The following is a 13,284-nucleotide window of genomic DNA, read 5'->3' on the forward strand; positions in this document are numbered from 1 at the left end:
GCTCAGTTCCCACATCTTCTTCCCTGTTCCATGGTCCCTGACCTTCCTCTTGTTCCCATCTACCTCAGGTAGTTTAATTTCCTTCACAATACCTTCTACACAGCTCTATTCTAACATATGTCATCCAATATTGTAGTTGTCATGTTATTTGAGCTTTTCTGAGGGTAGGAATCATGTCTTGCCTATGATTGGAACATAACATCTATCACAGCAAGGCTGCAGTAACTCCTGGATCTGGCTCCCACCATTTGCTTCAAATTCTCTAGCATTTACCCGGTTTCCCTGGTGTTTTCAACCTATTGTCTCCCACCCTCATTCTCCCTCTCTGCTTAGCCTTCTTGGATCAATAATCCAATAGGATGGTCTGTCCAGGTTTGATAGAGGTTGGCCCAAGGTGGCAGCCTGTGAATTCCTCTATTCTGTTCCATGCTCCAAGAGAGGGTAGTGTCACCTGGTCCCAGGTTCATAGGAGGGAAGCCCAGACCCAGGACCCTGAGCACCTACCTGTCAGGTGTGGGAGACAAAGAAGAGAGAGGGAGAGCCTGGATAAATTGGATTGTTATTATCTCATTATCTCATCTTCTAATAGCAATGTTTTAGAAAGTAATTATGTATTAAGATAGCAGGTACTCTACTGACAAGCATTATTGTGCTGCTGAAAGGATAGAAAACCACTGAGTGAATCAGACTAGCTATAGGGAAAGAATAGCAAGGTACAGTTTAAAAAGTGAATAAAATTGCTCTCATCCTGCATTCCTGCACTATCTATTGTGATGCAACTGGAGGGATGGGATGTCTGAAGTCAGATCAAACTGTCATCTATTATTCAGCTTTGCTAGATTGTTGCTGAAATGCACATGAAGGCAAGTATCTAATTAAAATGCCACACTATTTATTGTCTATTCTTAGCTTTGAAAGACAATGAATGCTGTTACAGCATTGTGTAGACTATTTTGTTTAATATGAAAGTCAAAAGACCAAAGATTTAGATAGCTAACTGTGAAATGTAATGGAATAAATTATAAGAACACACTCATTGCATGCTTCCAGTCAACTCAAGGTTCAACAGTCTTATACCAAATCTGCTAAAATGAACTGTGTAAATTAAAAATCCTATCATGTGTCATTCTTAAAAAAACAAACGGGCGATCCTCTAGACTTTGTCCCTTAACAATGATATAGAATTAAGCATATGTCAGGTTTGTCATGAACTTAAACAGAATTTATTAAAGGAAATCATTACAGCATTTACAGCCAGATTACAGTCCTTCTTCTAGATTACAGCTTTGAAGGCTGCTGGAAAATGTTTGAAAACTTACCAGCACTCTGCATCATAGGAAAAGGGTGGGTGTGATTATTTTCACTTCCAAATCAGAAGAACCTGAGATAATACAAATTTCCTTCAGATTCTAGGTTGAGACTTGGTTAACAGGACTCGCTTTTCTGTCCTCTAGGACTAAGAATTGTGCTTGTTCCTTCCAGCTGGGCCCACAACTCCAATGATATACAGTAGAGACAGCATGTGATCTCTGGAGTCAGAAAGAACAGAAACTGATTGTTAGCCCTGCACGGTATCAACAGGACCACTGTGATAACTGTGCAAAGTGTGAACTGCTCAGCTCCAAGGGGCACTGTCTCTTAGGTGATGTGATGGTGCCCCCTGGAGTTGGACAATGTGCCAGCCTTGGTGTTCCTTGAATCGTTTATTTACTCCAAGCCTCAGTTCCTTCATCTGTAGAATAGGAGCATTAAACACGGGCAGTCAGTGTATCCACCTAACAGGGTCATTGTAAAAATTAAGTGAGATAATGCATGAAAAATGTTTAGCATAGGACATGACACACAGGAAGTGCTCACTAAATGTTAACAGTTACGATGATGATGATGCCTCTCTTTCAGTAAGCTTAGTCTCAAACCCAGCTTTCTAAGCCAAAACACCATTGCAGCTTTTGAACTTCTGCCAACCACCTTAATATTTACATACCTAGAGCAGAGACATTTAAACTGGTTGTGTTGGAATATTTCTTTGTTATATAGTCATGTTAACAAACCTTAATAGCAATGAGGGTTAGTAAACTACAGGACTTATAATTACTCGGAGTGAGAAACCATCTGAGAGATGAGGAGAAAAAAAAATAAAGTTAGTCTTTGTAGAGATCTAGAGTCACCTTATTTTGGAAGCCTAAGGTTAGGTTAGTTTTAATTCATACTTTCACAGAGTTTTGACTTTTGACTATTTCTTTTGCATAACATACATGATTTCTGTGTTAATGTGATATGGACCTAGAGGAAAGTCATTTAAAAATTCCGTAAAATTAAGAGATTGATTGCTTACTCTAAGAATGAAGAAAGGTGAAAGCAAAGACTTAGCATGAGATGAATGAGGTAATGATTAAATTGGACTCCACTCTGACACGGCTCATTCTGCTGAGATTTCATAACAGAATTCAAGTCGTGTTCTCAGAAAAAACTTATCTTCTTAACTTCAGTCAGTTAGGGGAATGGATTTGTTGGGTTCCACCTCTCTCTCTCACCAAAAAAGCAGCATCATTTGAATGAAAATATAAACTTGTGCCCAGAGTTCTACGGCAGGTGGAAGATTTTGTTAAAGAATTTAATATTTTATTATTCTTTACAACTATAAAATGCCACATCATTAAGAACACACCACCTCTTTATTGTGAGAATACTAATAGAAATGTTAACTTTTCAGTTACTTTTTGTGATACACCTACTTCTTATTTCCTGCTTTATTCTCACCTCCACCCCTTGTTTTGGTTTCTATCATTGACCACAGTATAATAGAAAAGGTCTTAATTAAAGGACTCCCAGTTTCAAGATGGAGAACCGGACACATACTACACATTCTTTATATCCTTCAACAAACACTAGAAATGACAAAATATACATGTGCATATTCACATACGTCACGTGTATACACATACAGGCAAACACACATTTTATATACATGTATAAAGAGGACACACACAGCTATGCTGAGAAATTCTAAAAGACCAAAAGCTGAACAATACCTTGTATACTAAAAACAGAGACTGGACTCAGGAGAAAACAATGTCCAGAATACACATGGGACTTATATGAGATTCTACCTGACAGTTTGTCAAAATTTGTGGAAACCCAACCAAGGGAAAGTCAGAGCCAGAAGTGGTAGAAGCTGGAAGAAGGAGAAAGCCAAGGTGCACAACCAGGGAAATTAAGTGAATTCCACAGTGGGGGTTCTCAAGTCTTCTATGTCACTCTTCTCCCTAGCTTGAACACTTCTAGACCAAATATGAGCCTCTTTCCTCAGTTTCTCACTTCTACACACATAGTGAAACTTCTTATTCTCCTCTACCAAAGAACATCTCTCCTCTAAATTGCAATTCCAGGCCCATCTCCTCAGTTCACACTTTTAATTCTCTAACTTGCCGGAATCATCACTGATCCATACATGAACCTTCTACTTGCACACTCTTTCTTTATCTTCTCCAAAAGTATACCATCCCCTAATCTTTTTTTCAGCATAAAATATAATATTTGTTAGTAAACTCTTCTTTAATGTACATTCAATGTCAGCAGTGCTAAATATCTAAAAATATACAATATTTATCATAATAATACCATTACATTAGAATATCATTCATTAAGCACCTTATTGTGTGAGATGTAACATATATATATGTGTGTATATATATCTCAACAAAGATATGACACACACACACACACATATATATATTTATCAATCATATGAGGTAGGTATTATTATCTCCAGCTCACAGATGGGGAAATTGGAGCTCAGAGAGATTTATTCCCAAATTCTTCCAGCTAATCAAAGCTTGTATGTGTAAGCATACACGAAACTGGTGGTTGTACCCTCAAAGCCTTTTTTTCTAAGATTTTTTACAATTTCATTTTGAAATTCTATTTTTAGAATTTCATATTGCAATTTCTGTCAATATTAGCATTCTTTATAAAAGGTCAGATATGACCAATATCAACTCTTCCCACTTCTTCCTACTTTCAACTAAGATCTGATGCCTGGAAAGGCAGAAAATATTTTGTGACCAAGAAGGAAGGCCAAATATATTGCAGAGAGGCTGGTCATAACAATTTTGAGTCAGTTAACCAAGACAAGCAGTTGCCTACTCCCAGACTTCTTGTTATATGAGATAATTAAGTCTTTAGATGTTCTGGTCCAAGATGGTGACATAAGAGGCTCCTGAACTCAATGTTTCCCACAGGCCCACGAAATCTACAGCTATACATGGAGCAAATTCCTCTGAAATAAATTCAGAAACTGGCTGAGAGACTCCTATGCATCAAGTGAACAAGAAAATACCCACATCAAAATGGGTAGGAAAGGCTGAGACACACTCTTGCAATAAACCATACCACCCAGCATGGCAAATGTAATTGGGAGGGAACTCCCAACTTCTCCCTGAGAAGCAAAGGATTTGAAAACATCTAGCACCTCAATCTTTAAGACTTCCATCTGACAGACAGGCCCCTAAAACACCTAACTCTGAAAGCCAATGACACTTGGGTCCACAAGACCCACAAAATTATAGCAAACTAAAAAAAAGCTTTTCAACAGCTCCTGAGGACTTGCTGTATCTGTTGCTCCAGGACTCAGCACAGAGACGGCAAACAGAAACACTCATCTCCAAGTCCTTCCTTGAAAGAGGCATATTTGCACACTTTAAAAGCTGCTGCCTGAGGGTCTGGCTTCCAATTACCCTACATCTAGGCACTGAGGCGGATCCTCCCCTTAGAGACACTGACAGGTCTTGGCACACCCTAAACTATTGGGAGCCACTAAGGACAAAAAAATGACTCGGACAATCACAAAGGTTTGAGAGAGAACCAAAAGCTAGGGCCAGGCTGAATGATAAGTTTCATTTCTTATATGAGACCACCCTGTCAAGACTGGGAGAGGTGGCTGTTTTACCTAATATGCAGAAACCAACAAGAAGAGTGACGAAAAGGAAGAAATAGAGGAATATGTTCCAAACAAAAAAACAAGATAAAACTCCAGACACAGATCTTAATGAAATGGAGATAAGTGATTTACCTGATAAAGAGTTTGAAATAACGGTCATAAAGATGCTCACCGAGGTCAGGAGAACAATGCGTCAACAAAGTGAGAATATCAACAAAGAGAATACATAAGAAAGTATCAAACAGAAGTCACAGAGCTGAAAAATACGATAACTGAATTAAAAATTCAATTAAGGGGTTCAACAGCAGACTAGGTCATGTGGAAGAATGAATCAGCAAACTCAAAAACAGGGCAGTGAAATTCATCCAATCAAAGGAGCATAAGAAAAAGAATGAGAAAGAGTGAAGATGGCTAAAGAGACTCATGTGACACCACCAAGCAGATCAATATTTGCATTATAGGGGTCTCAGAAAGAGAAGAAAGAGAGAAAGGGGCTGAAACTTATTCAAAGAAATAATGACTGAAAATTTCCTTTAACTTGAGGAAAAAAACAAATATCCACATCCAGGAAACCCAGAAAGTTCCAAATAAGAGGAACCCAAAGAGATCCACACTGAGACACATTAAAATTAAATTGTCAAAAGTTAAAAGGAGAGAATTTTAAAAGCAGCAAGAGAAAAACAACTTGTTAGGTACAAGGGAACCCCGTAAGACTATCAGTAGATTTTTCAGCAGAAACTATGCAGGCGAGAAGGGAAGGGCAGGACACATCCAAACTGCTAAAAGAAAAAAAATGCCAACTACAAGTACTCCATCCAGCAATGCTGTCCTTCAGTATTGAAGGAGAAATAAAAAGTTTTCTAGACAAGCAAAGCTAAACAAGTTCATCATCACTGTACTGGCCTTACAAGAAATGCTGAAGGGCTTCTTCAAGCTGAAATGAAAAAATGCTAATTAGTAACAGGAAAGTATATGAAAGCATAAATCCCACTGGTAAAGGTAAATACATAGTTAAATTCAGAATACTCTAATGTTATGGTTTTAGTTAACTCACTTATAAATCTTCCTACAGCAACCCTATTAATATATGTTACCTTTATTTTACAAATAGGTTAAGTAACTTGTCCAACATAGCAAAACTAGTGGTGGAAGCCAAAGTTAAATTTAAATTTGACTCCACTACTGCTAGCCTCCTTGGCCCACAGCCCTGCTACCTGGGAACTTAAAGAGAATGGAATGAATCTTAAATTGGGAGTTTCCACTGAGGCTCAACCATAAAACAGATACAAAATTCCAAAGTGAGGATTCAGAACAAGGTGCAAACTTTGAAAGGAAGGTGGACAACTCTAAATTCACATCAAAAATATAAAAGAATCAAGGCACTGAAGAGTCAGAGAGGATTTGTGGAAATATTTGGACACAGCAACTGAGTGCTATGAGTACCACCCATTCCCCAACAGAGAGGGGCAAAAGTGCAACCCTCCTTCCTTCACCTCGAGCCTGCAGAGAGGACTTTCAAAGGGATCACTTGCAAAGCTTGACAGGTATCTTCTGAAGTTGGAAGAAACAGTGGACCAGAGTCTGACACCTGTCTGAAAAATCTAATGGTTTCTCATCAATTACCATGTGACCAGCTGGGTGCTCCAACGGAGAGAGCAATGCAGACGTGGTTATGTTGGGATTGCTCTGCCCTCTTCAGCCTTATGTGTCAAAGTATTCATGAATGTTTTCCACGGACCAAATGCAGGCCCTAATGGGAGAGTGAGCCAGCCTGGAGCCTGCCAGAAAACCAAGGCTGAGAGGCAAGTGGCAACCAAAGAAGAAAATTAATCACACACATTACAGTCAGTATGGTGCAGCAGGGGAACCTCCAAACGCCATGAATGCAGCCACAGGACAATCAACTTTCTACATCTGCCAGACCCAGAGAGCTTTAAATCATCTTAAGACCCACTCAGTGAAACTCTCTGGCCTCCTTTCCCCTTTTCCACTCCAAGTTCAACTCCATCTGGAGGAGTCAGTAATAAGAGCAGCTAGTGCAGGAGGGAGGAAAAAAACATGAAGAAGGAAAGAAATCAGTCACACCCTCCTCCCAAGAGGGTAGGGGCCCACCCACCACAGGCCCTAACCACAGAACAGGAAGTCTGTACCTTGGAATGAAGAGTTTTCTAACATATTGGAGTAAACATTTTAAATTACTCTATCAGGGTAACTTAGAGTTACTGACTATTAGGTAACATGTTACATACTAACAATCAGAAAAGCTACGAGACTGCCAAGTTTCACCCAGGGGCATGGGGAAAAACTTCCTCCACTGTATAAATTTTAAGAAACTAAGGGAGACTAAATAAACTGCACTCAGCTGTGTTGTCACCATATCAATACACAAATATACATTGGTGTTTACATCTCCCTCAGAAACCCTAGGAAAAGAACAGCTTCTTCAGCTTATTTCTCCACGGAGCTTAAACAAAATCTACGGGAACCAAGTGGGAAAACAGACACCCTACAGCACTTTCCATATTTCACCAGTCACTTAGGCACCCACTAATTCTCCTTCCCAATATAGCCAAAACCTCAAAATCTTCAGGCAAATTAATGCATACAGATTGATGGCTCGTGGGCCTTCTCACCCACTCAGCAAGCACACAGTCATGTTTTAATCTCAGTGGCGTCTCAGGGTAATATCCCTGCCATCGGAGCAGTTAACCCAGTTGTTCACAACAGGGGCAGTACCACCCCCTGGGGGAAGTTCTGGAAATCTGTGGGGACATTATTCTAAGAGAGCAGTTATGCCCAAGAATTCACCCACTGAAGAACACAATCTTTTATTCTCTTTTATGTAATAAGGCATTATATCATTTTTAAAAATCATATGCATAAGTAGGGTTATATTATCTATGGATTTCATCCAGAGAGTAAAGATGGCATTAAAAAACGTTCATTAGGAAAATGAGGATTGAGCCTGATATGACTGATAACAACTGGACTCACACTACTTTATATTGTTTATCCAAGCTAATTCTCTCCGATTTGTATATGCATTTTTCAAATTTTTTATTTTGAAAAATTTCACACATTCAAAAGAGTGGTAAGAATAATACATTGAATACCTGTTTGTCGTTACCCTAGATTCATGTTTCAACAATTTGCCTCATTTGCTTCCTCTCTATATATACATATTTTTTCCCCTCACCATTTGAGAGCTACTTGCAGACTTTGACACTTCATCCCTAAATACTTGAGCGTGCATCTCCAGAGAACAAAGGTACTCTCCTACACATCACAATGCAATGATCACAATCAGGAAATTTAACATTAATTAAAAAACTAGTGTCTAAGATACAGTCCCTATTCAAATTTTGCCAATTGTTCCAATAACGTCCTTGATAGTTGTTTTCTTTTCGTTTTCTTTTTCTTATCCAGAAATTAATCAGGAATCATATATTACATTTAGTTGTCATATTTCTTTAGTCTCACCTAATCTAATCAGTTCACCAGCCCCTTTGTGCCTTTTATGTCATCGGCATTTTTGAAGAGTGCTGACCACTTGTTTTATAGTATGTCTCGCAATTTGGATTGTTTCCTAATGAACAGATCAAAACAGATCAGGTCAAAAAGATTTTTGCTGGAATATTACATAGATGATCTTGTAAGTTTCTCAATGCATCACATTGGAGGTAAAAAAAAAAAAAAAAAGCCATTTTATCCCATTATGTTGGAAATGCTGTTTGATCATTTGGTTAAGGAAATACCTATCAGATTTTTCCATTGAAAAGGTACTGCTTTGTATTGCATATAAAGCAAATTTTTAAAATTGTGGGTCCTAGTGATACTCTTCTTGAGAGGGAAAAGAATGTGTAGCACAAAAGTGCAGGCTGTTCCGCTCTTCAGTATTTTTTACTTGCGGTTATGAAGATTCCAGAAGCCCAGCCCTTAAGATGTTGCTGGTACATTACCTTAATAATACTCCACATGATTGTTCAATTATCATGCATTTAAAAGATAGAATATTTGTTCAAAAAGGAAAGTATTTAAGTAGATATGGTAAAGTTAAATACACACTTACATTTATTTCATGTTTTCTTGTGCTGATTGAACAAACTCCATTCTCTACCACAAACTGCATTTTAAAATATGGCCATGTTTATATCAATTATTATATTAATAAACATGGCCATACTGTGTATGAGTTTCTGTTTAGCTCCTTTTGGGCCCAGGCACACTTTAAGTCTAAGTGCCAAATAAGTAAGTAGCTAAATGAACAGAATCTCATTGCTGCTATGTAAAAACCATTCAAAGAATATGCCTTACTGAGGGCAGGTCTTTGAATTCAAAGAATAGTCACAAGATTAAATTATAGTAAACTCTTTGAGGAAAAAAATAGCTCTCTTCTTTCAATATATATTAAAAGAAATATGCTACCATGGGCATTAAAATTTCTTAATCACTGATTGCTGATTTGGCCCATTTGGTTCTCATTTAAACTATTTAGAGATGAAACTTAACAAATCATAATAGCTTGAAATATTTAAATAAGGTCTAAAAAATGAGCAGCTTATTTCCTACTCACTAGAAAATTAAGATCCTTTGAGTATTATGAACACCTTGTATAGTTATACAGAAATTCTCAAAAATTATGCCAGCTAATAATTTAATACATCTCAACGATGCTTGGTTTCTCATTCCCTTGAGTTACATTCAAAAGAAAAACAGATGATTAATTTGTTTAATTCAAGTAAGCAGAAAATTTTATTAGATATTTGCAAAATTGCTTCTCTGCAGTGAAACCTAGGTTGCATGTTAAAGAGAATGCATATACAGAGCAGTTTAAACGTACACCTTGACCCAAAAAAGACTTCGTGTTCAGCAAAACTCCAGTTACCAAGGCAATTTGGAACTGTACCAAATTACCACTTTGTGGAATCAGGTCTGCCATAAAGAAGTCAAATAGGGAACATGGAAAGGGAGAACCAATATTTATAACTTGTCTTGGTTACCAGGCACTTGTCTGTGCACTGGATACACACTCACTCATTTAATTTCAACAACTTTCTGAGATTTTGATTGCCGCACCTCCACTCTTCACTCTCATTAGACTCTAAGCACCTTAAAGCCAGGTTTTATTTCTTTATGTTCCATTCCCAGAGCCTTTGACAGGGCCTGCCTCATAGTAGGAATAATAGGGCATTTAAATAATGTGTATAAGATTACACAATTAATAATATATGGCTACACCACTACAAAGTCCATGATTTTTACATTATACCAGGCTTCCAAACAGGATTTCATATATTAGTGGAAAAATCAAACTAAATTGAAGTGGGTTGCATTTACCTTGCTGCTACAATACTTTCATTTAAAAGCCCAAAATACACACAACTATATTTATTGACTTGTATAATGCATGCAGTGGACAGTCTGACATTGAGTTGCACTAAATGAGAGTAACTATAATGAAATATAATCATTGTGTAAATGATGATCAACACCTTAATATTCAGTACAGAGAAGATAACTAATAGGAAGGTTGGCGTGCCTTACTGTTTATCATTAAAATGTTTCTTAATGGAGACCACCAACTTGAAAGGTAAGATTGATGACAAGCATTAACTATGCAATAAATCCTGTTACCACATATTTCATAGACATAAATCCTAGATGATCATTCTGGAGCCCAGAGATACCAATAAATCATCAAGAAAAAAAAATGTTCTTTTTTACTAGTAGAGATTGTGATAGTTGAAAGTTACTGCTGAATGATTTCAAAGTTTTATGAATTTTTTTCAAGACATTTAAAAGACCAAGAGTTTCTGGGTGTGTTTAACTCAGGGAAGGAATTACCTTTTCTTTCCAAAAGCTGACTCTCTACAGTTGTGTTGAGGTCAACAGTTCATGGACTCTCTCTCAAGTACTGTAAATTGACCCATTTTAATGATATAAAAATACAAATGATAAAAGGTAAAAAGGACAGAGCATAAGTGAGTCTATTTCATTTAACTGCTCCTCATTAGAAGACCATGGGACCACAGAAGCCTGCTCCAATTCCTCCTTACTTGGACAGAGAAAATGTTGCATGCATCAAAGAGCCATAGATAAGTATCTCTGAAAGAGTCCTATAAATCTTTTTCTTTTTTGTACTTTAACAGCATTGTTCCTTCATCTTTACATTGCTATGTCTGTGAAATATTTGACCAAAATTGCAACACTTATTCCAGCCCTTATTTCATTATAACAAGATGACTGCAAGGCCTTCTAAATGACCTTCCTGAATTTTGCATACTCCCTTCCAGATTACTTCTTAAAACACAATTTCATGTAGGTTAGTATCTTTCTTAAAATAAGCTAAAGTTACAATATCGATGGGAAAAAGCCATAACTGCTTAGACTTCTGAGATTTCCCAAAATTTGTCCCAAATCCCTCAGGGCATTCTCATCTCCTGACAATTCCCCAAATAACTTTTGCAGACACACTTGGTTTAGTTGTTAAGCTCCAAACATGCCTTGTCTATTTTCCACCTTTACACTTTTTTATATACTATTCCACCCAACCTCCTCATATCCTACCAATCTGTCTGACCAAATCTTACTCATTGACTCATTTGAAATTCCAGAGTTGAAATAACTCTCATTCCTCTGAGATCTTTTTGATGTGGTGTGCAAGTTCTTTTAAACATTAATAAAATATTTTAACACAATTAAACTTTTCATAATTTAATGTCTTAAAACTTGAATCTCCTTGAAGATAAAAAGCCCACCTTACTCATTTTCACATTTTCACTCTGCCCAATACACTTTGTTGCTCATAGTAGGTACCCGGTAAATATATGCTAATTTGACTCTACTCTTATTTAATTAATAAACTGTGGGAAATACAAGGAGATCAGATTGCAAAGCACAAACTATTACCTTCTTTCTTAGTTTCAGATTTCACAGAAAATTCATCAAATTTGGTGATTTTTTAAATTCACATTGACAATCTTTGTTACTGGTATATTTAGATTTAAAATTGCCATCTTACTATAGGTTTTCTGTTTAACAATGTGTTCTGTACTCTTTTCTCTCTCCTTTCTTACCTTCTTTCATTACACTATATTCCCCATCTCGTAGTTTAGTAGTGATATGCCCTGTTTTGACTGTTCTTATAGTGGTTATCTTAGCAATTACATCATGCAACCTTGATTTATGAAAGTCTCATGTTAATAGGTATTTTTTCCTTCTTCACTGCAATGACTTTGAACACTTTAAATTCATTTACCTCCCATAACAGATAGTATTTTCCAAAAATGTACGTAACAATATTTTCATTCCACATGCTTTTCTGGTATCTTGCCACTCCTCCAGCAAAAGGTGGAGTCTATTTCTCCTCCCCTTGCAACTAGGCAGATCTCTGTGACTCCCTCAACAAAGAGAAGGCAGCAGATGTGATGCTGCACGGCTTTTGGAATCAGTGACCACCCCCAGGTGTAAAGAGATAGCAAATGTTGAACTTTCTTCTCTGGATGTTCATCGCCCCTAGGCCTTCCCTGCCTTCTAAGCTCTTCTATACCTTCAAGCAGGTGGATTTGTTTTTGTTTGTTTACACCTTCCCAGATATTTTAGTTTTCCTCTATGGGGAAGCTGGTTCAAGTTTCCTTCTCTACCATTACCATAAGCAGAAAGCTCTGGTCAAACGTTTAACACTGGAATGTAACTTTATAGAAAGTTCATGTGTACCAGGCAGAGAAAATTCTGCTGGATATTAACTTTCATCCTCTCTCTTATTAACATTATATGTGTTGTTATTTGCACTCATAGCAAATAATGTTTTAGTTTTCTTGCATATTACTCAGTTATTTATACATTAAATTTATGTATTCTGTAATGTTTGCTGACAAATTATTGACTTATTCAAATATACTATGTAGTATTAATAGTAAGGTCCCCACTGGTTTTTTTTGGCAGATTAGATGAGCCATCAAATTTCTCAAGCTAAATCTATGACGGATATTATTTACCTGGAATTAGTATCAGGCCAAAATTCTTCAAATGACATTCTAGAAGTCATGAGATGAGGACAACATCATTACAACTTCCTGCATGTGATGATCGCAAAGAAGCTCATTAACACCAGATGGCAAAGTGAATAAAGCAAAAAATGAAAGAAGCAAACTGAAAAAGGATCTAGTTTACAAGAGAGCTCATGACTTAAAAAATATATTTTTATGAATCTCATCGTGGCAGAAAACAAGGCTGTAAAGATGCTAAACAAGCACACTATTATCAACAGAAAGTATCAAGTGCCAAACTTTAATCGTAGTTCTATACACAGAGAAAAAATTATATTAACTGTGCCAGCATAAACA

General features: G+C 37.0%; 1 protein-coding gene across 1 annotated transcript in view; it reads right to left on the bottom strand.

Moving 5' to 3' along the window:
* Window positions 1–1,259: 1,259 nt before the first annotated feature.
* CWF19L2 (CWF19 like cell cycle control factor 2) overlaps window positions 1,260–13,284 on the bottom strand; it is a 151,962-nt gene continuing 139,937 nt past the window's right edge. Inside the window, exon 19 of the mRNA XM_046685613.1 lies at window positions 1,260–1,529. Within this exon, the coding sequence (XP_046541569.1) occupies window positions 1,426–1,529 (104 nt within the window). The 3' untranslated portion in view covers window positions 1,260–1,425. The remainder of the gene's footprint in view (window positions 1,530–13,284) is intronic.

Source organism: Equus quagga, chromosome 14 (assembly GCF_021613505.1).
Source record: "Equus quagga isolate Etosha38 chromosome 14, UCLA_HA_Equagga_1.0, whole genome shotgun sequence".
Classification (NCBI taxonomy): Eukaryota; Metazoa; Chordata; class Mammalia; order Perissodactyla; family Equidae; genus Equus; species Equus quagga.